The sequence below is a fragment of the Aphelocoma coerulescens genome, unplaced genomic scaffold, assembly GCF_041296385.1.
Source record: "Aphelocoma coerulescens isolate FSJ_1873_10779 unplaced genomic scaffold, UR_Acoe_1.0 HiC_scaffold_116, whole genome shotgun sequence".
Lineage (NCBI taxonomy): Eukaryota > Metazoa > Chordata > Aves > Passeriformes > Corvidae > Aphelocoma > Aphelocoma coerulescens.
The window spans coordinates 655,240-679,354 of NW_027183474.1; the positions used below are offsets into that span (position 1 = coordinate 655,240).

The 24,115-nt window shown below is 43.9% G+C and overlaps 1 protein-coding gene across 1 annotated transcript in view; it reads left to right on the top strand.

Moving 5' to 3' along the window:
- The first annotated feature begins 497 nt into the window (after positions 1 to 497).
- IPO4 (importin 4) overlaps positions 498 to 24,115 on the top strand; it is a 66,834-nt gene continuing 43,216 nt past the window's right edge. Inside the window, exons 1-8 of the mRNA XM_068998461.1 lie at positions 498 to 590; positions 670 to 756; positions 4,287 to 4,354; positions 8,662 to 8,703; positions 14,641 to 14,764; positions 22,055 to 22,234; positions 23,398 to 23,463; positions 23,546 to 23,647. Of these exons, the coding sequence (XP_068854562.1) occupies positions 498 to 590; positions 670 to 756; positions 4,287 to 4,354; positions 8,662 to 8,703; positions 14,641 to 14,764; positions 22,055 to 22,234; positions 23,398 to 23,463; positions 23,546 to 23,647 (762 nt within the window). The remainder of the gene's footprint in view (positions 591 to 669; positions 757 to 4,286; positions 4,355 to 8,661; positions 8,704 to 14,640; positions 14,765 to 22,054; positions 22,235 to 23,397; positions 23,464 to 23,545; positions 23,648 to 24,115) is intronic.

Here is a 24,115-nt window from a genome sequence, read left to right on the forward strand (position 1 = left end):
CACGACCCAAAATGAGCCTTTTTTGCCCCAAAATGAGCCCTTTTTCCCCCAAATCGCCGCTTTTACCACAAACCCCTCATTTCCAGACCCGAATTTTAAGTTTTTAACCCCAAAATGGGAATTTCCAACCTCTTCACCCCCCAAACCATCGCGTTTCACCCCAACACCCCAAATCCTCCCTTTTCACCCCAAAACCCCCCCTTTACACCCCAAAGCGCGGCTTTGAACCCCCAAATCCCCACTTCCGGCCCCGATTTATGCCTTTCGACCCCCAACTTGACCATTCTTAACCCCCAAAATCGCCGTTTTTAGCCCCAAAATCACCGCTTCCACCCCCAAACCTCCCGCGCTGCCATCGCCCCTTTAAAATCGGGCCCCACCTCTCCCATCGCCGCTTTAACACCATAGACAACTCCTCCCAGCTGCCCAGCGCGCCCCATTCCCCCCGCCCACTTCCGCCGCCGCTCCGCCCCACTTCCGCTTTTTCCTCTCCCAAAATGGCGGCGCCCACGGGGTGTAAAATGGCGGCGGCCGCACTGGAGCCGCTCCTGACGGAGCTTTTGGAGCCCGACAGCGCCGGGATTCGCCAGGTACCGGGAATTTTGGGGGGAATTTGGGAATTTTTGGGAATTTTGGGGATCTTTCCCGAGCGTTTGGAGCCTTTTCCAGGCCACGGCGCGCCTGCGAGAGGCGCTGCAGGAGCCGGAGGCGCCGCGAGGCCTCGCGGTGCTGCTGAGGGAGGCGGAGAGGCCGCAGGTGAGGGGGAGGGGAAATTTTGGGGGGATTTGGGGATTTTTTGGGATTTTGGGGGAGTTTTTGGGGATTTTTTGGGAAGTTTGGGGGGTCCTGAGAGGGATTTTGGGGGGTTTTGGGGGGGGAATGAGGATTTGGGGTGGGTTTTGGGGGGATTTTGGGGGGATTTGGGGTGGGTTTTGGGGGGATTTTGGGGGGATTTTTGGGGGGTTTGGGGATTTTTGGGGGATTTTTGGGGATTTTGGGGGATTTTTGGGAAGTTTGGGGGGTCCTGAGAGGGATTTGGGGGGATTTTGGGGGGAAAAATGAGGATTTTGGGGGAATTTTGGGGGGATTTTGGGGGAATTGGGGGGGATTTGGGGATTTTTTGGGGATTTTTGGGGATTTTGGGGGATTTTTGGGAAGTTTGGGGGGTCCTGAGAGGGGTTTTGGGGGGGGAAATGAGGATTTTGGGGGGATTTGGGGGGGATTTGGGGGAATTTGGGGGGAATTGGGGGGGATTTTGGGAGGATTTTGGGGGATTTGGGGGGGATTTGGGGATTTTGGGGGATTTTGGGGGATTTTTGGGAAGTTTGGGGGGTCCTGAGAGGGATTTGGGGGAATTTTGGGGGATTTTGGGTGGATTTTGGGGGGGGGGAAATGAGGGTTGGGGGGGGATTTGGGGGGATTTTGGGATTTTTTGGGATTTTTTGGGGGATTTTTTGGGAAGTTTGGGGGGTCCTGAGAGGGATTTGGGGGGATTTTAGGGGGGAAAATGAGGATTTTGGGGGGATTTGGGGATTTTTTTGGGATTTTGGGGGAAGTTTGGGGGGTCCTGAGAGGGATTTGGGGGGTTTTGGGTGGATTTTGGGGGGATTTGGGGGGATTTTGGGATTGTTTGGGATTTTTTGGGATTTTTTTGGAAGATTGGGGGATCCTGAGAGGGATTTTGGGATTTTTTGGGGATTTTTTTGGATTTTGGGAGTTTTTGGGAAGTTTGGGGGGTTCTGAGAGGGATTTTGGGGGGTTTTGGGGGGGGAAATGAGGATTTTGGGGGGATTTGGGGGGGATTTTGGGGGATTTTTTGGGATTTTGGGGGATTTTTGGGGGATTTTTTGGGAAGTTTGGGGGGTTCTAAGAGGGATTTGGGGGGGAAAATGAGGATTTTGGGGGGATTTGGGGGGATTTGGGGGGGATTTGGGGATTTTGGGGGGATTTTTGGGGATTTTGGGGGATTTTTGGGAAGTTTGGGGGGTTCTGACAGGGATTTGGGGGGATTTTTTGGGGGAAAATGAGGATTTGGGGGGATTTTCGGGGATTTTGGGGGGATTTTGGGGGGATTTGGGGGGGATTTGGGGGGATTTGGGGATTTTTTGGGGGATTTTTTGGGATTTTTGGGGAAGTTTGGGGGGTCCTGAGAGGGATTTGGGGGGTTTTGGGTGGAAAAATGGAGATTTTGGGGGGATTTGGGGTGGATTTTGGGGGATTTGGGGAGATTTTGGGATTTTTTGGGAGTTTTTGGGAGTTTTTGGGAAGTTTGGGGGGTCCTGAGAGGGAATTTGGGGGGATTTTGGGGGATTTTGGGTGGATTTTGGGGGAAAAATGAGGATTTGGGGTGGGTTTGGGTTGAATTTGGGGGGATTTGGGGAGATTTTGGGATTTTTTGGGATTTTTGGGGAAGTTTGGGGGGTCCTGAGAGGGTTTTGGGGGGATTTGGGGGGAATTGGGGGGGATTTTGGGAGGATTTTGGGGGATTTGGGGGGGATTTGGGGATTTTTTGGGGATTTTTGGGGATTTTGGGGGAATTTTTGGGAAGTTTGGGGGGTCCTGAGAGGGATTTGGGGTTTTTGGGGGGATTTTGGGAATTTTTGGGGATTTTGGGAGTTTTTGGGAAGTTTGGGGGGTCCTGAGAGGGAATTTGGGGGGATTTTGGGGGATTTTGGGTGGATTTTGGGGGAAAAATGAGGATTTGGGGTGGGTTTGGGTTGAATTTGGGGGGATTTGGGGAGATTTTGGGATTTTTTGGGGATTTTTTGGGAAGTTTGGGGGGTCCTGAGAGGGATTTGGGGGGTTTTGGGGGGAATTGGGGAGATTCTGGGATTTTTTGGGATTTTTGGGGAAGTTTGGGGGGTCCTGAGACGGATTTGGGGGGATTTGGGGGGAATTGGGGGGGATTTTGGGAGGATTTGGGGGGATTTGGGGGGATTTGGGGATTTTTTGGGGATTTTTGGGGATTTTTGGGGATTTTTTGGGAAGTTTGGGGGGTCCTGAGAGGGATTTGGAGGATTTGGGGTGGAAAAATGGGGATTTTTTAGGAATTTGGGGGGATTTGGGGAATTTTTGAGGTCCCAGGTGGATTTTGGGGTGAATTTGGGGCATTTTGGGGTTCCCAGGTGGGATTTTGGGGTGAATTTGGGGGATTTTGGGGTTCCCAGGTGGGATTTTGGGGTGAATTTGGGGGATTTCGGGACTCCCGGGTGGGATTTTGGGGTGAATTTGGGGGATTTCGGGACTCCCGGGTGGGATTTTGGGGTGAATTTGGGGGATTTTGGGGTTCCCAGGTGGATTTTGGGGTTCCCAGGAGGGATTTTGGGGTGAATTTGGGGGATTTTGGGGTTCCCAGGTGGATTTTGGGGTTCCCAGGTGGGATTTTGGGACTCCCAGGTGGGATTTTGGGGTGAATTTGGGGCATTTTGGGGTGAATTTGGGGCATTTTGGGGTGAATTTGGGGGATTTTGGGGTGAATTTGGGGGATTTTGGGGTGAATTTTGGGGCATTTTGGGGTGAATTTGGGGCATTTCGGGGTTCCCAGGTGGATTTTGGGGTTCCCAGGTGGATTTCGGGACTCCCAGGTGGGATTTTGGGGTGAATTTGGGGGATTTTGGGGTTCCCAGGTGGGATTTTGGGGTGAATTTGGGGGATTTTGGGATTCCCAGGTGGATTTTGGGACTCCCAGGTGGGATTTTGGGGTGAATTTGGGGGATTTTGGGGTTCCCAGGTGGATTTTGGGGTTCCCAGGTGGATTTCGGGATTCCCAGGTGGGATTTTGGGGTGAATTTGGGCGATTTTGGGGTTCCCAGGTGGATTTTGGGGTTCCCAGGTGGATTTTGGGGTGAATTTGGGGGATTTTGGGATTCCCAGGTGGATTTTGGGACTCCCAGGTGGGATTTTGGGGTGAATTTGGGGCATTTTGGGGTTCCCAGGTGGGATTTTGGGGTTCCCAGGTGGATTTCGGGATTCCCAGGTGGGATTTTGGGGTGAATTTGGGCGATTTTGGGGTTCCCAGGTGGATTTTGGGGTTCCCAGGTGGATTTCGGGGTTCCCAGGTGGGATTTTGGGGTGAATTTGGGGGATTTTGGGGTTCCCAGGTGGGATTTTGGGGTGAATTTGGGCGATTTTGGGGTTCCCAGGAGGATTTTGGGGTTCCCAGGTGGGATTTTGGGGTGAATTTGGGGGATTTTGGGGTTCCCAGGTGGATTTTGGGACTCCCAGGTGGGATTTTGGGGTTCCCAGGTGGATTTTGGGGTGAATTTGGGGGATTTTGGGGTTCCCAGGTCCGACATTTGGCGGCGCTTTTGCTCCGGAGGCTCCTCCGGAAACTCCCCCCGGAGCTGCTGCAGAGGTGGGCGGGGCCTGGGAAAAGGGGGCGGGGCCTGGGAAAAGGGGGCGTGGCTTGGGCCCCATTGAAATCAATGGAGGGGGCGTGGCTTAGGGAAAAGGGGGCGGGGCTTGGGTCCCATTGGAATCAATGGAGGGGGCGTGGCTTAGGGAAAAGGGGGCGGGGCTTAGGGGCCCATTGGAATCAATGGAGGGGGCGTGGCTTAGGGAAAGGGGGCGGGGCTTAGGGCTCCATTGAAATCAGTTGAGGGGGCGTGGCTTAGGGAAAAGGGGGCGGGGCTTAGGGGCCCATTGAAATCAATGGAGGGGGCGTGGCTTAGGGAAAAGGGGCGGGGCTTGGGGCTGATTAAAGGGGTTAATTAGGGAGGGGGTGGGGTTCATTAAAGGGTTTAATTAGAGAAGAATAGAGCTTGATTAAAGGGGTTAATTAGGGAGGGGGAGGGGTTCATTAAAGGGTTTAATTAGAGAAGAATAGAGCTTGATTAAAGGGGTTAATTAGGGAGGGGGAGGGGTTTATTAAAGGGGTTAATTAGGGAGGGGTGGGGCTGATTAAAGGGGTTAATTAGGGAGGGGGTGGGGCTGATTAAAGGGGTTAATTAGGGAGGGGGTGGGGCTGATTAAAGGGGTTAATTAGGGAGGGGGAGGGGCTGATTAAAGGCGTTAATTAGGGAGGGGGCGGGGGTGATTAAAGGGGTTAATTAGGGAGGGGGAGGGGCTGATTAAAGGGGTTAATTAGGGAGGGGGAGGGGCTGATTAAAGGGGTTAATTAGGGAGGGGTTGGGGCTGATTAAAGGGGTTAATTAGGGAGGGGTGGGGGTTGATTAAAGGGGTTAATTAGGGAGGCGTGGGGCTGATTAAAGGGGTTAATTAGGGAGGGGTTGGGGCTGATTAAAGGGGTTAATTAGGGAGGGGTGGGGCTGATTAAAGGGGTTAATTAGGGAGGGGTTGGGGCTGATTAAAGGGGTTAATTAGGGAGGGGTGGGGCTGATTAAAGGGGTTAATTAGGGAGGGGTTGGGGCTGATTAAAGGGGTTGATTAGGGAGGGGGTGGGGCTGATTAAAGGGGTTAATTAGGGAGGGATGGGGCTGATTAAGGGGGTTAATTAGGGAGGGATGGGGCTGATTAAAGGGGTTAATTAGGGAGGGGGTGGGGTTCATTAAAGGGGTTAATTAGGGAGGGGTGGGGCTGATTAAAGGGGTTAATTAGGGAGGGGGTGGGGCTGATTAAAGGGGTTAATTAGGGAGGGGGAGGGGCTGATTAAAGGCGTTAATTAGGGAGGGGGCGGGGGTGATTAAAGGGGTTAATTAGGGAGGGGGAGGGGCTGATTAAAGGGGTTAATTAGGGAGGGGGAGGGGCTGATTAAAGGGGTTAATTAGGGAGGGGGTGGGGCTGATTAAAGGGGTTAATTAGGGAGGGGTGGGGCTGATTAAAGGGGTTAATTAGGGAGGGGTGGGGCTGATTAAAGGAGTTAATTAGGGAGGGGTGGGGGCTGATTAAAGGGGTTAATTAGGGAGGGGGTGGGGCTGATTAAAGGGGTTAATTAGGGAGGGGGAGGGGCTGATTAAAGGCGTTAATTAGGGAGGGGGCGGGGGTGATTAAAGGGGTTAATTAGGGAGGGGGAGGGGCTGATTAAAGGGGTTAATTAGGGAGGGGGAGGGGCTGATTAAAGGGGTTAATTAGGGAGGGGGTGGGGCTGATTAAAGGGGTTAATTAGGGAGGGGTGGGGGTTGATTAAAGGGGTTAATTAGGGAGGCGTGGGGCTGATTAAAGGGGTTAATTAGGGAGGGGTTGGGGCTGATTAAAGGGGTTAATTAGGGAGGGGTGGGGCTGATTAAAGGGGTTAATTAGGGAGGGGTTGGGGCTGATTAAAGGGGTTAATTAGGGAGGGGTGGGGCTGATTAAAGGGGTTAATTAGGGAGGGGAGGGGCTGATTAAAGGGGTTAATTAGGGAGGGGTGGGGCTGATTAAAGGGGTTAATTAGGGAGGGGTTGGGGCTGATTAAAGGGGTTGATTAGGGAGGGGGTGGGGCTGATTAAAGGGGTTAATTAGGGAGGGATGGGGCTGATTAAGGGGGTTAATTAGGGAGGGATGGGGCTGATTAAAGGGGTTAATTAGGGAGGGGGTGGGGTTCATTAAAGGGGTTAATTAGGGAGGGGTGGGGGCTGATTAAAGGGGTTAATTAGGGAGGGGTTGGGGCTGATTAAAGGGGTTAATTAGGGAGGGGGTGAAGCTGATTAAAGGGGTTAATTAGGGAGGGGGAGGGGCTGATTAAAGGGGTTAATTAGGGAGGGGTTGGGGCTGATTAAAGGGGTTAATTAGGGAGGGGGTGGGGCTGATTAAAGGGGTTAATTAGGGAGGGGTGGGGGTTGATTAAAGGGGTTAATTAGGGAGGGGGTGGGGCTGATTAAAGGCGTTAATTAGGGAGGGGTTGGGGCTGATTAAAGGGGTTAATTAGGGAGGGGGTGGGGCTGATTAAAGGGGTTAATTAGGGAGGGGTGGGGGTTGATTAAAGGGGTTAATTAGGGAGGGGAGGGGCTGATTAAAGGCGTTAATTAGGGAGGGATGGGGCTGATTAAAGGGGTTAATTAGGGAGGGGTGGGGCTGATTAAAGGCGTTAATTAGGGAGGGGTGGGGCTGATTAAAGGGGTTAATTAGGGAGGGGTTGGGGCTGATTAAAGGGGTTAATTAGGGAGGGGTGGGGGTTGATTAAAGGGGTTAATTAGGGAGGGGTGGGGCTGATTAAAGGGGTTAATTAGGGAGGGGTGGGGCTGATTAAAGGGGTTAATTAGGGAGGGGGTGGGGCTGATTAAAGGGGTTAATTAGGGAGGGGAGGGGCTGATTAAAGGGGTTAATTAGGGAGGGGTGGGGGCTGATTAAAGGGGTTAATTAGGGAGGGGGTGGGGCTGATTAAAGGGGTTAATTAGGGAGGGGTGGGGCTGATTAAAGGGGTTAATTAGGGAGGGGTTGGGGCTGATTAAAGGGGTTAATTAGGGAGGGGTGGGGCTGATTAAAGGGGTTAATTAGGGAGGGGAGGGGCTGATTAAAGGGGTTAATTAGGGAGGGGAGGGGCTGATTAAAGGGGTTAATTAGGGAGGGGTGGGGCTGATTAAAGGGGTTAATTAGGGAGGGGGGAGGGGTTCATTAAAGGGGGTTAATTAGGGAGGGGGTGGGGCTGATTAAAGGGGTTAATTAGGGAGGGGGAGGGGCTGATTAAAGGCGTTAATTAGGGAGGGGAGGGGCTGATTAAAGGCGTTAATTAGGGAGGGGGTGGGGCTGATTAAAGGGGTTAATTAGGGAGGGGTGGGGTTGATTAAAGGGGTTAATTAGGGAGGGGGTGGGACTGATTAAAGGGGTTAATTAGGGAGGGGTTGGGGCTGATTAAAGGGGTTAATTAGGGAGGGGTGGGGGCTGATTAAAGGGGTTAATTAGGGAGGGGAGGGGCTGATTAAAGGGGGTTAATTAGGGAGGGGTGGGGGTTGATTAAAGGGGTTAATTAGGGAGGGGTGGGGCTGATTAAAGGGGTTAATTAGGGAGGGGAGGGGCTGATTAAAGGGGTTAATTAGGGAGGGGTGGGGGTTGATTAAAGGGGTTAATTAGGGAGGGGTGGGGCTGATTAAAGGGGTTAATTAGGGAGGGGAGGGGCTGATTAAAGGGTTAATTAGGGAGGGGTGGGGCTGATTAAAGGGGTTAATTAGGGAGGGGTGGGGGCTGATTAAAGGGGTTAATTAGGGAGGGGGTGGGGCTGATTAAAGGGGTTAATTAGGGAGGGGTGGGGGGCTGATTAAAGGGGTTAATTAGGGAGGGATGGGGCTGATTAAAGGGTTAATTAGGGAGGGGTTGGGGCTGATTAAAGGGGTTAATTAGGGAGGGGGAGGGGCTGATTAAAGGGGTTAATTAGGGAGGGGTGGGGGTTGATTAAAGGGGTTAATTAGGGAGGGGTGGGGCTGATTAAAGGGGTTAATTAGGGAGGGGTGGGGCTGATTAAAGGGGTTAATTAGGGAGGGGTGGGGCTGATTAAAGGGGTTAATTAGGGGAGGGGTGGGGGCTGATTAAAGGGGTTAATTAGGGAGGGGGGCGGGGCTGATTAAAGGGGTTAATTAGGGAGGGGGTGGGGCTGATTAAAGGGGTTAATTAGGGAGGGGTGGGGCTGATTAAAGGGGTTAATTAGGGAGGGGTGGGGCTGATTAAAGGCGTTAATTAGGGAGGGGGAGGGGCTGATTTAAGGGGTTAATTAGGGAGGGGTTGGGGTTGATTAAAGGCGTTAATTAGGGAGGAAGTGGCGCTAATTAACGGCGTTAATTAATTAATTAGGCTGCCGCAGGTGCTGGTGGAGGCGCTGGAGCAGGAGACGGAGTGAGAAAAATTCCCCAAATTCCCCAAAATTCCCCAAAATTCCCCAAATTCCCCAAAATTCCCCAAATTCCCCAAAATTCCCCAAAATTCCCCAAATTCCCGGGGGTTGGGGGGGGTTGGGAGGGGGGAACTGGGGGGATTTGGGGGAAAAAAGGGGGATTTTGGGGAAAAATGGGGATTTTTGGGGGGGAAATTTGGGATTTTGGGGGGAAATTTGGGGATTTTGGGGGGAAAAATGGGATTTTTGGGACCAAAAATGGGGATTTTGGGGGGAATTTTGGGATTTTTGGGGGGAAAAATGGGGATTTTGGGGGGGAAAATGGGGGTTTTTGGGGGGAAATTTGGGGATGTTGGGGAGAAAAATGGGAACTTTTTGGGGGAAAAATGGGAGGTTTTGGAAAAATGGGGATTTTGGGGGAAATTTGGGATTTTGGGGGGGAATTTGGGATTTTTGGGACCAAAAATGGGGATTTTGGGGGGGAAAATGGGGAATTTGGGGCGAGTTTGGGATTTTGGGGGGGAATTTGGGGGGAGAAATGGGAGGTTTTGGGAAAAATGGGAATTTTGAGGGGGAAAATTGGGGATTTTTGGCGGGAATTTTGGGATTTTGGGAGAAAAATGGGGATTTTGGGGGGGAAAATGGGAGGTTTTGGGGAAAAATTGGGATTTTGGGGGGAAATTTGGGATTTTGGGGGGGAATTTGGGATTTTGGGGGGAAATTTGGGGATTTTGGGGAGAAAAATGGGAACTTTTGGGGGGAAAAATGGGAGGTTTTGGGAAAAATGGGGATTTTGGGGGGAAATTTGGGATTTGGGGGGGGAAAATGAGAGGTTTTAGGAAAAATTTTTAAAAATCCAAAAAAACCCCCAAAAAACCCTGAAGAATCCCAAAGAAAACCCCAAAAAGCCAAAAAAAAAACCCAAAAGAACCTGAAAAACCCCCCCAAAAAACCCAAAAAAAACCAAAAAAAAAAGGGAATTTTGGGGGGAAAAATGGGAATTTGGTGTTGAAAATTGGGTTTTTTGGGGGAAAATGTGGATTTTTGAGGGGAAAAATGGGGATTTTGGGGGGAAAAAATGGGAATTTTTGGGGGTGAAAATGGGGATTTTTGGGGAGAAAATGTGGATTTTTGGGGAAAAAATGGGGATTTTGGCGGAAAAATGGGGATTTTTGGGGGAAAAAATGGGGATTTTTGCGGGTGAAATGGGATTTTGGGGGAAAAATGGGTTTTTTTGGGGAAAAACGGGGATTTTTTGGGGAAAAATGGGGATTTTTGGGGGAAAAAATGGGAATTTTGGGGGAAAAAAGGGGATTTTTAGGGAAAAACGGGGATTTTGGGGGGTGAAATGGGGATTTTTAGGGAAAAATTGGGATTTTTGAGGGAAAAATGGGGATATTTGAGGGGAAAAATGGGAATTTAGGGGGGAAAAATGGGGATTTTGGGGGGAAAAAGTGGGGATTTTTGGGAGGAAAATGGGGATTTTGGGGAGAAAAATGGGGATTTTTGGTGGAAAAATGGGGATTTTTGGGGGTGAAATGGGATTTTGGGGGGAAAAATGGGTTTTTTGGGGAAAAACGGGGATTTTTGGGGGTGAAAATGGGGATTTTTGGGGAGAAAATGTGGATTTTTGGGGAGGAAAATGGGGATTTTTGGGGGAAAAATGGGAGATTTTGGGGAAAAATGGGGATTTTTTGGGGGGAAAAATGGGGATTTTTGGGGGAAAATGGGAGATTTTGGGAAAAATGGGATTTTGGTGGGAAAAATGGGGATTTTTGGGGGTAGGGGGGGGGGGGGAAAAAAAAAAAAAAAAAAAAAAAAAATGGGATTTTTTGGGGGGGAAAATGGGGATTTGAGGGGAAAAATGGGGATTTTTGGGGAAAAATGGGAATTTTTGGGGGGGAAATTGGGATTTTTGGGGGTGAGAATGGGGATTTTTAGGGAAAAATGGGGGATTTTTGGGGAAAAATGGCGATTTTTGGGGGGGAAAATGGGGGGTTTTTGGGGGTGAATTTGGGATTTTTTGGAGAATAATTGTGAATTTGGGGTTGAAGTTGTGGGTTTGTTTGGGGGGAAATGGGGGATTTTTGGGGGAAAAATGGGGATTTTGGGGGGAAAAGTAGGGATTTTTGGGGGTGAGTTGGGGATTTTTTGGGGGAAAATGGGGGATTTTTGGGGGGAAAATGTGGATTTTTGGGGGAAAATTGGGGTTTTTGGGGGAAAAATGTGGATTTTTGGGGGAAAAATGGGGATTTTTGGGGAGAAATGGGCATTTTGGGGGAAAATGGGGATTTTTTGGGGGAAAAATGGGGGTTTTTGGGGGGTGAGAATGGGGATTTTGAGGGGAAATGGGGATTTTTGGGGGTGAAATGGGGATTTTTGGGGGAAAATGGGGATTTTGGGGGAAATGGGGATTTTGGTGGGAAATGGGGATTTTTGGGGGTGAAATGGGGGGATTTTTGGGGAGGAGAAATTGGGGATTTTGTGGGGGGTAATTGGGGATTTGTGGGGGGTAATATTGGGGATTTTGGTGGGAAAATGGGGATTTTTTGGGGAAAAATGGGGGATTTTTGGGGGGAAATGGGGATTTTTGGGGAAATGGGGATTTTTAGGGAAAAACGGGGGATTTTGGGGGTGAATGGGGAGTTTTTTGGGAAATTGGGATTTTTGAGGGGAAAATGGGATATTTGGGGGGAAATGGGATTTTAGGGGGGAAATGGGGATTTTGGGGGGAAGTGGGGATTTTTGGGTGGAATGGGGGTGTTTGGGAGAAAATGGGGTTTTTGGTGGAAAAGGGGTTTTTGGGGGTGAAATGGGGTTTTTTGGGGAAAATGGGGATTTGTGGGGGAAAATGGGGTTTTTTGGGGGGAAAAAGGGGATTTTGTTGGGAAAATGGGGATTTTGGGGTGAATGGGGGATTTTTTGGGGAAATGGGGGGGTTTTTTGGGGAAATGTGGGGATTTTTGGGGGGAAAAGGGGGATTTTTTAGGGAAAATGTGGGATTTTTGGGGGGGTGAAAATGGGGATTTTTGGGGGAAAAATGGGGATTTTTGGGGGGAAAAAACGTGGATTTTTGGGGGTGAGAATGGGCATTTTTGGGGGAAAAATGCGGATTTTTGGCGGAAAAAATGTGGATTTTGGTGGGAAAAATGGGGATTTCTTGGGGTGAAATGGGGATTTTGGGAGAGAAAATGGGGATTTTTGGGGGAAAAATGGGAGATTTTGGGAAAAAATGGGGATTTTTGGGGGGAAAATGGGGATTTTGGGGGGAAAAAACGGGTGTTTTTTAGGGAAAAATGGGGATTTTTGGGGGGAAATGGGGATTTTGGGGGAAAAATGGGGGATTTTTAGGGAAAAATGTGGATTTTGAGGGAAAACGGGGATTTTTGGGGAAAAATGGGGATTTTTTAGGGAAAATGGGTATTTTGGGGGGAAAAATGGGGATTTTGGGGGGGAAAAATGGGGATTTTTGGGAAAAACGAGTGTTTTTTTGGGGGGGAAAATGGGGATTTTTGGGGAAAAATGGGGATTTTTGGGGAGGAAAACGGGGATTTTGAGGGAAATAATGGGGTGGGGATTTTTAGGGGAAAAATGGGAATTTGGGGTTGAAAGTTGTGGTTTTTTGGGGGAAAATGGGGATTTTTGGGGAAAAAACGTGGATTTTTTGGGGGAAAAATGGGGATTTTTGGGGGAAAATGGCGATTTTTTGGGGAAAAAATGGAGATTTTTGGGGGAAAAATGGGGATTTTTTGGGGGAAAAATGGGGATTTTTGGGGGAAAAATGGGGATTTTTGGGGGAAAAAATGTGGATTTTGGTGGGAAAAATGGGGATTTTTTGGGGTGAAAATGGGGATTTTTGGGAGAAAAATGGGGATTTTTGGGGGAAAAATGGGAGATTTTGGGAAAAATGGGGATTTTTGGGGGTGAAAATGGGGATTTTGGGGGGAAAAACGGGTTTTTTTTTAGGGAAAAATGGGGATTTTTGGGGGGAAAATGCGGATTTTGGGGTAAAAATGGGGATTTTTAGGGAAAAATGTGGATTTTTGAGGGAAAAACGGGGATTTTTTGGGGAAAAATGGGGATTTTTGGGGAAAAACGGGGATTTTTTAGGGAAAATGGGTATTTTGGGGGAAAAATGGGGATTTTGGGGGGAAAAATGGGGATTTTTGGGAAAAACGAGGTTTTTTTGGGGGGGAAAATGGGGATTTTTGGGGAAAAATGGGGATTTTTGGGGAGGAAAACGGGGATTTTGAGGGAAATAATGGGGATTTTTGGGGGTGAAAATGGGGATTTTTAGGGGAAAAATGGGAATTTGGGGTTGAAAGTTGTGGTTTTTTTGGGGGAAAATGGGGATTTTTGGGGGAAAAAACGTGGATTTTTTGGGGGAAAAATGGGGATTTTTGGGGGAAAATGGCGATTTTTTGGGGAAAAAATGGAGATTTTTGGGGGAAAAATGGGGATTTTTTGGGGGAAAAATGGGGATTTTTGGGGGAAAAATGGGGATTTTTGGGGGAAAAAATGTGGATTTTGGTGGGAAAAATGGGGATTTTTTGGGGTGAAAATGGGGATTTTTGCGAGAAAAATGGGGATTTTTGGGGGAAAAATGGGAGATTTTGGGAAAAATGGGGATTTTTGGGGGTGAAAATGGGGATTTTGGGGGGAAAAACGGGTTTTTTTTAGGGAAAAATGGGGATTTTTGGGGGGAAAATGCGGATTTTGGGGTAAAAATGGGGATTTTTAGGGAAAAATGTGGATTTTTGAGGGAAAAACGGGGATTTTTTGGGGAAAAATGGGGATTTTTGGGGAAAAAACGGGGATTTTTTTAGGGAAAATGGGTATTTTGGGGGAAAAATGGGGATTTTGGGGGGAAAAATGGGGATTTTTGGGAAAAACGAGGTTTTTTTTGGGGGGGAAAATGGGGATTTTTGGGGAAAAATGGGGATTTTTGGGGAGGAAAACGGGGATTTTGAGGGAAATAATGGGGATTTTTGGGGGTGAAAATGGGGATTTTTAGGGGAAAAATGGGAATTTGGGGTTGAAAGTTGTGGTTTTTTGGGGGAAAATGGGGATTTTTGGGGAAAAAACGTGGATTTTTTGGGGGAAAAATGGGGATTTTTGGGGGAAAATGGCGATTTTTTGGGGAAAAAATGGAGATTTTTGGGGGAAAAATGGGGATTTTTTGGGGGAAAAATGGGGATTTTTGGGGGAAAAATGGGGATTTTTGCGGGGAAAAAATGTGGATTTTGGTGGGAAAAATGGGGATTTTTTGGGGTGAAAATGGGGATCTTTTGGCGAGAAAAATGGGGATTTTTGGCGGGAAAAATGGGAGATTTTGGGAAAAATGGGGATTTTGGGGGTGAAAATGGGGATTTTGGGGGGAAAAACGGGTTTTTCTTTAGGGAAAAATGGGGATTTTTGGGGGGAAAATGCGGATTTTGGGGTAAAAATGGGGATTTTTAGGGAAAAATGTGGATTTTTGAGGGAAAAACGGGGATTTTTGGGGGGTGAAAATGGGGATTTTTGGGGAAAAACATGCATTTTTGGGTGAAAATTGGGATTTTTGAGGGAAAAACGGGGATTTTGGGGGGGAAAAACGTGGATTTTTGTGGGGAAAAAATGTCGATTTTTGGGGAAAAATGGCGATTTTTGGGGGGAAAATGGGGATTTTTGGGGGTGAAAATTGGGATTTTTAGGGGAAAAATGGGAATTTGGGGTTGAAAGTTGTGTTTTTTTGGGGGAAAATGGGGATTTTTGGGGGGAAAAATGGGGATTTTTGGGGAAAAAACGTCGATTTTTGGGGGGAAAAATGGGGATTTTTGGGGAGGAAAATGGGGATTTTGTGGGAAAAGCTGGGCCTTGGGGCGGCAGTGGGGGAGGGGCAGCTGCCCCGGGGGCAATCGGGGCCGTTCGGGGCTCACGGGGGGGTTTTGCCCCCGCAGCCCCCCCACGAGGGGGGCCCTGGGCCAGCTCGGGGCGCGGCTGCTGCTGCTGGGGGGGCCCCGGCTCTGGGAGCCGCTGCAGGGCTGGATGCAGGAGGCGGCCAGGGACCCCCAGAAACGAGAGGTGAGAGCCCCCCAAAATGCCCCAAAAATGCCCCAAAAATGCCCCGAAAATGCCCCCAAAATACCCGAAAAATGGCCCAAAAATAGCCCAAAAATAGCCCCAGAAATGGCCTAAAAATGGCCCAAAAATGCCCCGAAAATTCCCCAAAAATACCCTAAAAATGGCCCAAAAATAGCCCCAGAAATGGCCTAAAAATGGCCCAAAAATGGCCCCAAAATAGCCCCAGAAATGGCCTGAAACCGCCCGGGAAATAGCCCAAAAATAGCCCAGAAATGGCCCCAAAATGGCCCAAAAATGGCCCAAAAATGGCCCCAAAAATAGCCCAAAAATAGCCAGAAAATGGCCCAAAAATAGCCCCAGAAATGGCCTAAAAATGGCCCAAAAATAGCCCCAAAATAGCCCCAGAAATGGTCTGAAACCGCCCGGGAAATAGCCCAAAAATGGCCTAAAAATGGCCTAAAAAATGGCCCAAAAATGGCCCAAAAATAGCCCAAAAATAGTCCTAGGAATGCCCCAAAATAGCCCAAAAATAGCCCAAAAATAGCCCAAAAATAGCCCAAAAATAGCCCTCGAGATGCCCCAAAAATAGCCCAGAAATGCCCCAAAAATAGCCCAAAAATAGCCCAGAAATAGCCCAAAAATAGCCCAAAAATAGCCCCAAAATAGCCCAAAAATAGCCAAGAAATAGCCCAAAAATATCCCTAGAAATGCCCCAAAATAGCCCAAAAATGCCCTAAAACCACCCCAAATTTACCCCAGAAATGCACCAAAAATACCCCAAAAACGCCCCGAAAATGTCCCAAAAAATCCCCAAAAATACCCCCAAAAATCCCCAAAAATACCCCAAAAATACCCCAGAAATGCCCCCAAAACCACCCGGAAAATACCCCAAAAATAGCTCAAAAATGCCCCAAAAATGCCCCAAAAATAGCCCAAAAATAGCCCTCGAGATGCCCCAAAAATAGCCCAGAAATGCCCCAAAATAGCCCCAAAATAGCCCCAAAATAGCCCAAAATAGCCCAAAAATAGCCCAAAAATAGCCCAGAAATAGCCAAGAAATACCCCAAAAATATCCCTAGAAATGCCCCAAAATAGCCCAAAAATGCCCCAAAATAGCCCAGAAATGCCCCAAAAATGCCCTAAAACCACCCCAAATACACCCCAGAAATGCCCCAAAAATACCCCAAAAATGCCCCGAAAATGCCCCAAACAATCCCCAAAAAATCCCCCCCAAAAATCCCCAAAAATGCCCCAAAAATACCTCGAGAAATGCCCCCAAAACACCCCAAAACCACCCCAAAAATACCCCCAAAAGTACCCCAAAAACGCCCCAAATATACCCCAGAAATCCACCAAAAATACCCTGAAAATCCCCAAAAAGTCCCCAAAAATACCCCAAAAATTCCCCAAAAAATCCCAAAAAAATCCCCTAAAAAATCAAAAAAAATCCCTAAAAAAACCCAAAAAATCCCTAAAAAATCCCAGAAAAAACCCCAAAAAATCCCTAAAAACTCCCAAAAAAATCCTTAAAAAATCCAAAAAAATTCCTAAAAAATTCCCCCCAAATTTTTTAAAAATCCTAAAAAATCCCCAAAAAATCCTAAAAAAATCCCCAAAAAATCCAAAAAAAATCCCCCAAAAAATCCCAAAAAAACCCCAAAAATTCCCTAAAAATCCCCCCAAAAATCCTTAAAAAATCCCCAAGAAATAAAAAAAAATCTCAAAAATGTCCGAAAAAATCTCAAAAAAATCCTAAAAAATCCAAAAAAATCCCCCAAAAAATCCTTAAAAAATCCCCAAAAAATCTAAAAAAATCCCCAAAAAATCCAAAAAAATTCCCCCAAAATTTTTTAAAAATCCCAAAAAATCCCCCAAAAATCCTCCAAAAATCCCCCAAAAATTCCAAAAAAATCCCCCAAAAATTCCAAAAAATACCTAAAAAAATCCGAAGAAAAACCTAAAAATATCCCCAAAAAATCCTAAAAACTCCTCGAAAAATCCCAAAAACATTCCAAAAAAAATCCCTAAAAAATCCTAAAAAAATCCCTAAAAAATCTGAAAAAAATCCCTAAAAATCCCAGAAAAAACCCAAAAAAATCCCTAAAAAGTCCCAAAAAAATCCAAAAAAAATTCCCAAAAAATCCTCAAAAAATCCTAAAAAATCCCAAAAAAAATCCTAAAAAAATCCCAAAAAAGTCCTAAAAAAATCCTAAATTATCCTAAAAAAATCCTCCAAAAATCCTAAAAAATCTCCTAAAAATCCCAAAAAACTCCAAAAAAATCCCCAAAAAAATCCTTAAAAAATCCCCAAGAAATCGAAAAAAAATCTCAAAAATGTCCGAAAAAATCTCCAAAAAATCCTAAAAAATCCCCAAAAAATCCCAAAAAAATCCTTAAAAAATCCCCAAAAAATCCAAAATAAAATCCCCAAAAAATCCAAAAAAATCCTTAAAAAAATCCCAAAAAATTCCCCAAAAAAAACCAAAAAAATCCCCCAGAAATCCTAAAAAAATCCCCAAAAAATCCCCAAAAAATGCCAAAAAATCCCCAAAAAATCCCCAAAAAATCCCAGAAATCCGAAGAAAAACCTAAAAATATCCCCAAAAAATCCTAAAAACTCCTCGAAAAATCCCAAAAAAATTCCAAAAAAAATCCCTAAAAAATCCTAAAAAAATCCCTTAAAAATCTGAAAAAAATCCCTTAAAAATCCCAGAAAAAACCCCAAAAAATCCCTAAAAAGTCCCAAAAAATAAAAAAAAAAAATCCCAAAAAATCCTAAAAAAATCCAAAATAATCCTAAAAAAATCCTCCAAAAATCCTAAAAAATCTCCTAAAAATCCCAAAAAACTCCAAAAAAATCCCCAAAAAATCCTTTAAAAATCCCCAAGAAATCGTAAAAAAATCTCAAAAATGTCTGAAAAAACCTCAAAAAAATCCTAAAAAATCCCAAAAAAGTCCCAAAAAAATCCTTAAAAAATCCCCAAAAAATCCAAAAAAAATCCCCAAAAAAATCCTAAAAAATTCCCCAAAAATCCTAAAAAAATCCTAAAAAATCCCCAAAAAATCAAAAAAATCCCAAAAAAATCCCTAAAAATCTCCTAAAAATCCCAAAAAACTCCAAAAAAATCCCCCAAAAAATCCTTAAAAAATCCCCAAGAAATCGTAAAAAAATCTCAAAAATGTCCGAAAAAATCTCAAAAAAATCCTAAAAAATCCCAAAAAACTCGCAAAAAAATCCCCCCAAAAAAATCCGAAAAAACCCACTAAAAAAATCCCAGAAAAAAACAAAAAAAATCCTTAAAAAGTCCCAAGAAAATAAAAAAGAAAATCCCCCAAAAATCCTAAAAAGATCCTAAATAATCCTAAAAAAACCCCCAAAAAATCCTTAAAAAATCCCCAAGAAATCGAAAAAAAATCTCAAAAATGTCCGAAAAAATCTCAAAAAAATCCTAAAAAATCCAAAAAAAATCCCAAAAAAAATCCTTAAAAAATCCCCGAAAAATCCAAAAAAAATCCCCAATAATTCCTAAAAAATTCCCCCAAAATGTTTAAAAAAATCCTAAAAAATCCCCAAAAAAGCCTAAAAAAATTCTAAATAATCCTAAAAAAATCCTCAAAAAATCCTAAAAAATAAAAAATAAAATCCCAAAAAACTCCAAAAAAATCCCCAAAAAATCCTTTAAAAATCCCCAAGAAATCGTAAAAAAATCTCAAAAATGTCTGAAAAAACCTCAAAAAAATCCTAAAAAATCCCAAAAAAGTCCCAAAAAAATCCTTAAAAAATCCCCAAAAAATCCAAAAAAAATCCCCAAAAATCCTAAAAAAATCCTAAAAAATCCCCAAAAAATCAAAAAAATCCCCAAAAAATCCTAAAAAATCTCCTAAAAATCCCAAAAAACTCCAAAAAAATCCCCAAAAAAATCCTTAAAAAATCCCCAAGAAATCGTAAAAAAATCTCAAAAATGTCCGAAAAAATCTCAAAAAAATCCTAAAAAATCCCAAAAAACTCGCAAAAAAATCCCCCCCAAAAAATCCGAAAAAACTCACTAAAAAAATCCCAGAAAAAAGCAAAAAAAATCCTTAAAAAGTCCCAAGAAAATAAAAAAGAAAATCCCCCAAAAATCCTAAAAAAATCCTAAATAATCCTAAAAAAATCCCCAAAAAATCCTAAAAAAATCCTAAAAAATCCCCAAAAATTCCTAAAAAAATCCCCAAAAAATCCAAAAAAAATCCCAAAAAAATCCCAAAAAATCCCCAAAAAAATCCGAAAAAATCCCCAAAAAAATCCAAAAAAATCCAAAAAAAACCCCCAAAAAATCCCTAAAAAATCCCCCAAATCCCCCAAAAATTCCCTAAAACCCCCCCAAAAATCCCCCAAGTGCCCCGACCGCCCCGACTCTGCCCGTGTTCCCTCCTGCAGGGGGCGCTGCGCTGCCTGGGCGTGGCGCTGGGCGTGGCCGGCCCCGCCCTTTCCCGCCGTGGCCCCGCCCTGGCCGGGCTCTGCCGCTGGGGGCTCGGGGCCGGCAACTCTGCCGGAACCTTCCGGAAAACCTCCAAAAATACCCCAAAAACAATCCCCCAAAAATCCTCCAAAACCCCCAAAAAATCCTCCAAAAATCCGCCAAAAATTTCTCAAAAAATCCCCAAAAAATTGCAAAAAAAGCCCCCCAAAATTCCAAAAAATACCTAAAAAAATTCGAAGAAAAACTTAAAAGTATCCCCAAAAAATCCTAAAAACTCCTCAAAAAATCCCAAAAGCATTCCAAAAAAAATCCCTAAAAAATCCTAAAAAAATCCCTAAAAAATCCTAAAAAAATTCCCTAAAAAATCCCAGAAAAAATCTCTAAAAAAATCCTAAAAAGTCCCAAAAAAATCCTTAAAAAATCCAAAAAAATTCCTAAAAAATTCCCCCAAAATTTTTTAAAAATCCCAAAAAATCCCCCAAAAAATCCAAAAAAAACCCCAAAAAATTCCTAAAAAATCCTAAAAAAATCCCCAAAAAATCAAAAAAAAATCCCCAAAAAATCCCAAAAAATCCCCAAAAAAATCCCAAAAAACCCCCAAAAAATCCTTAAAAAATCCCCAAGAAATCGTAAAAAAATCTCCAAAATGTCCGAAAAAATCTCAAAAAAATCCTAAAAAATTCCCCAAAAATCCTAAAAAAGTCCTAAAAAAAATCCCCAAAAATTCCTAAAAAAATCCCAAAAAAATCCAAAAAAATTCCCCAAAAATTTTTAAAAAATCCTAAAAAATCCCCAAAAAAGCCTAAAAAAACTCCAAAAAAATCCCTCAAAAATCCTAAAAAAATCCTAAAAAATCCCCAAAAAAGCCTAAAAAAGTTCTAAATAATCCTAAAAAAATCCTCAAAAAATCCTAAAAAATAAAAAATAAAATCCCAAAAAAGTCCAAAAAAATCCCCAAAAAAATGGAAAAAAATCCCCCAAAAAATCCCAAAAAAATCCCCAAAAAATCAAAAAAAAATCCCCAAAAATCCTAAAAAAATCCTAAAAAATCCCCAAACATTCCTTAAAAAATCCCCCAAAAAATCCAAAAAAAAATCCCCAAAAAATCCCAAAAAATCCCCAAAAAATTCCCAAAAATCCCCCAAAAAATCCCAAAAAATCCCCAAAAAATTCCCAAAAATCCCCCAAAAAATCCAAAAAAAATCCCCAAAAAATCCCCAAAAAATTCCCAAAAATCCCCAAAAAATCCCAAAAAATCCCCAAAAAATCCACCAAAAATCCCCAAAAAATCCCCCAAAAATTGCAAAAAAATCCCCCAAAAATTCCAAAAAATACCTAAAAAAATTCGAAGAAAAACTTAAAAATATCCCCAAAAAATCCTAAAAACTCCTCGAAAAATCCCAAAAACATTCCAAAAAAATCGCTTAAAAATCCAAAAAAAATCCCTAAAAAATCCTTAAAAAATCCCAAAAAAATCCCAGAAAAAACCCAAAAAAATCCCTAAAAAGTCCCAAAAAAATCCAAAAAAAATTCCCAAAAAAACCTAAAAAAATCCTAAAAAATCCCAAAAAAAATCCTAAAAAAATCCCAAAAAAGTCCTAAAAAAATCCTAAATTATCCTAAAAAAATCCTCCAAAAATCCTAAAAAATCTCCTAAAAATCCCAAAAAAGTCCAAAAAAATCCCCAAAAAAATCCTAAAAAATCCCCAAGAAATCGTAAAAAAATTTCAAAAATGTCCGAAAAAATCTCCAAAAAATCCTAAAAAATCCCAAAAAAATCCCCAAAATATCCTTAAAAAATCCCCAAAAAATCTAAAAAAAATCCCCAAAAAAATCCTAAAAAATTCCCCAAAAATCCTAAAAAAATCCTAAAAAATCCCCAAAAAATCCTAAAAAAATCCCAGAAAAATCCCAAACAATCCCAAAAAAATCCCCTAAATATACCAAAAAATTCCCCAAAATACCCAAAAAAAACCCGAAAAAATCCCCTAAAAAATCAAAAAAAATCCCCCCAAAATTCCAAAAAATACCTAAAAAAATCCGAAGAAAAACCTAAAAATATCCCCAAAAAAGTCCTAAAAACTCTTCAAAAAATCCCCAAAAAATCCAAAAAATAAGCCTAAAAAATCCTAAAAAAATCCCTAAAAATCCCAGAAAAAACCCAAAAAAATCCCTAAAAAGTCCCAAAAAAATCCAAAAAAAATTCCCAAAAAATCCTAAAAAAATCCTAAAAAATCCCAAAAAAAATCCTAAAAAAATCCCAAAAAAGTCCTAAAAAAATCCTAAATTATCCTAAAAAAATCCTCCAAAAATCCTAAAAAATCCTAAAAAAATCCTCAAAAAATCCTAAAAAATAAAAAAAAAAATCCCCAAAAACTCAAAAAAAAATCCCAAAAAAATCCTTAAAAAATCCCCAAGAAATCGAAAAAGAGTCTCAAAAAAGTCCGAAAAAATCTCAAAGAAATCCTAAAAAATCCAAAAAAAATCCCAAAAAAATCCCCAAAAAATCCAAAAAAATCCAAAAAAATTCCTAAAAAGTTCCCCAAAAATCCTAAAAAAATCCTAAAAAATCCCCGAAAATTCCTAAAAAAATCCCCAAAAAATCCAAAAAAAATCCCCAAAAAATCCCAAAAAATCCCCAAAAAAATCCCCAAAAAAGCCCAAAAAAACCCCCCAAAAATCCAAAAAAAACCCCAAAAAAATCCCCTAAAAAATCAAAAAAAATCCCTAAAAAATCCCCCAAAACCCCCAAAAATTCCCTAAAAACCCCCCAAAAATCCCCCAGATGCCCCGACCGCCCCAACTGTGCCCACGTTCCCTCCTGCAGGGGGCGCTGCGCTGCCTGGGCGTGGCGCTGGGCGTGGCCGGCCCCGCCCTTTCCCGCCGTGGCCCCGCCCTGGCCGGGCTCTGCCGCTGGGGGCTCGGGGCCGCCAACTCTGCCGGAACCTTGGGAGCCGCCCTGGCAGCGCTGGGGGCGCTGGCGGCCGCCCTGGGGGGCACCAGGACGGTGAGTGCCCCAAAATCTCCCTTTTTCCACCCCAAAATCCCCCTTTTTCCACCCCAAATCCCCCTTTTTCCACCCCAAATCCCCTTTTTTCACCCCAAATCCCCTTTTTCCACCCAAAATCCCCTTTTTCCACCCAAAATTTGCCTTTTTCCACCCAAAATCCCCCTTTTTCCCCCCAAATCCCCTTTTTTCACCCCAAATACCCTTTTTCCACCCAAAATTTGCCTTTTTCCACCCAAAATCTCCGTTTTTCACCCAAAATCCCCTTTTTCCACCCCAAATCCCCTTTTTCCACCCAAAATTTGCACTTTTCCCACCCAAAATCCCCTTTTTTCCACCCAAAATCCACCTTTTTTCACCCAAAATCCCCTTTTCCCACCCAAAATCTCCCTTTTCCCACCCAAAATTTGCACTTTTTCCACCCCAAATCCCCCTTTCTTCACCCAAAATCCTATTTTTTCACCCAAAATCCCCTTTTTTCACCCAAAATCCCCTTTTTCCACCCAAAATCCCCCTTTTTTCACCCAAAATCCCCTTTTTCCACCCAAAATTTGCCTTTTCCACCCAAAATCCCCCTTTTTCCCCCAAAATGGGGATTTTTTGGGTAAAAATGGGGGTTTTTGGATAAAAATGGGGGGTTTGGGGCAAAAATGGGGATTTTTGGGATAAAAATGGGTTTTTTTTGGGTAAAAATGGGGGTTTTTTTGATAAAAATGGGGATTTTTTGGACAAAAAAGGGGGGTTTTGGGTAAAAATGGGGATTTTTGGATAAAAATGGCGGGTTTTGGATAAAAATGGGGATTTTTTGGATAAAAATGGGGATTTTTGGATAAAAATGGGGTTTTTTTGGATAAAAATGGGGATTTTTGGATAAAAATGGGGGTTTTTTTTGATAAAAATGGGGGGTTTTGGATAAAAATGGGGATTTTTGGGATAAAAATGGGGATTTTTGGACAAAAATGGGGATTTTTTGGGCAAAAATGGGGATTTTTTGGGATAAAAATGGGGGGTTTTGGACAAAAAAGGGTTTTCCCCCCTCAATCCTCGTTTTTTGCCCCGCCTTGGAATTTCCCGTTGGAAAATGGGAATTTTTGAGGCCAAACCTCCCAATTTTGGCTCATTTTTAACTCTTTTTTTCCCATTTTTCCCCCCTTTTCCCCCAGGAACTCCTTCGCTCCCTGGTCCCCGACATCCTCCGGGCTCTCCAGGAGCTCCTGAACATGGATGAGGTGAATTTTTGGGACAAATCCCGAGGATTTTGGGGCCGGATCTGTCCGAATTTGGGCTGAATTCCGGGAATTTTGTCTTCAGGATTGCGCTGCCAACGCTCTGGAAGTCCTGGATGAGTTCCTGGAAGCCAATCCCGAGTCTCTGATCCCACACCTGCGGCCCATGCTGGAGCTTTGCCTTCAGGTAAGCCCAAAAAAACAAAAAAACTCGGCTTTCATCTCAAAATTTGGGAATTCCAGCCCCAAAATGGGAACTTTTAGCCCCAAAAGTTTCGGGACACCAGGTCTACCCAATAAAGGCAATGGGGAAAGCAGGGACACCAGGTCTATCCATTGAAAAACAATGGAGACTACAGGGACACCAGGTCTACCCATTGAAGGCAATGGAGAATTCAGGGACACCAGGTCTACCCATTGAAAACAATGGAGAATTCAGGGACACCAGATGTACCCATTGAATAGAATTGAGACTACAGGGACATCAGGTCTACCCATTAAAGATAATGAAGATGTCAGGGACACCAGGTCTACCCATTGAATGCAATGGAGAATACAGGGACATCAGGTCTACCCATTAAAGGCAGTGGAGAACAGAGGGACATCAGGTCTACCCATTGAAAACAATGGAGAATAGAGGGACATCAGGTTTAGC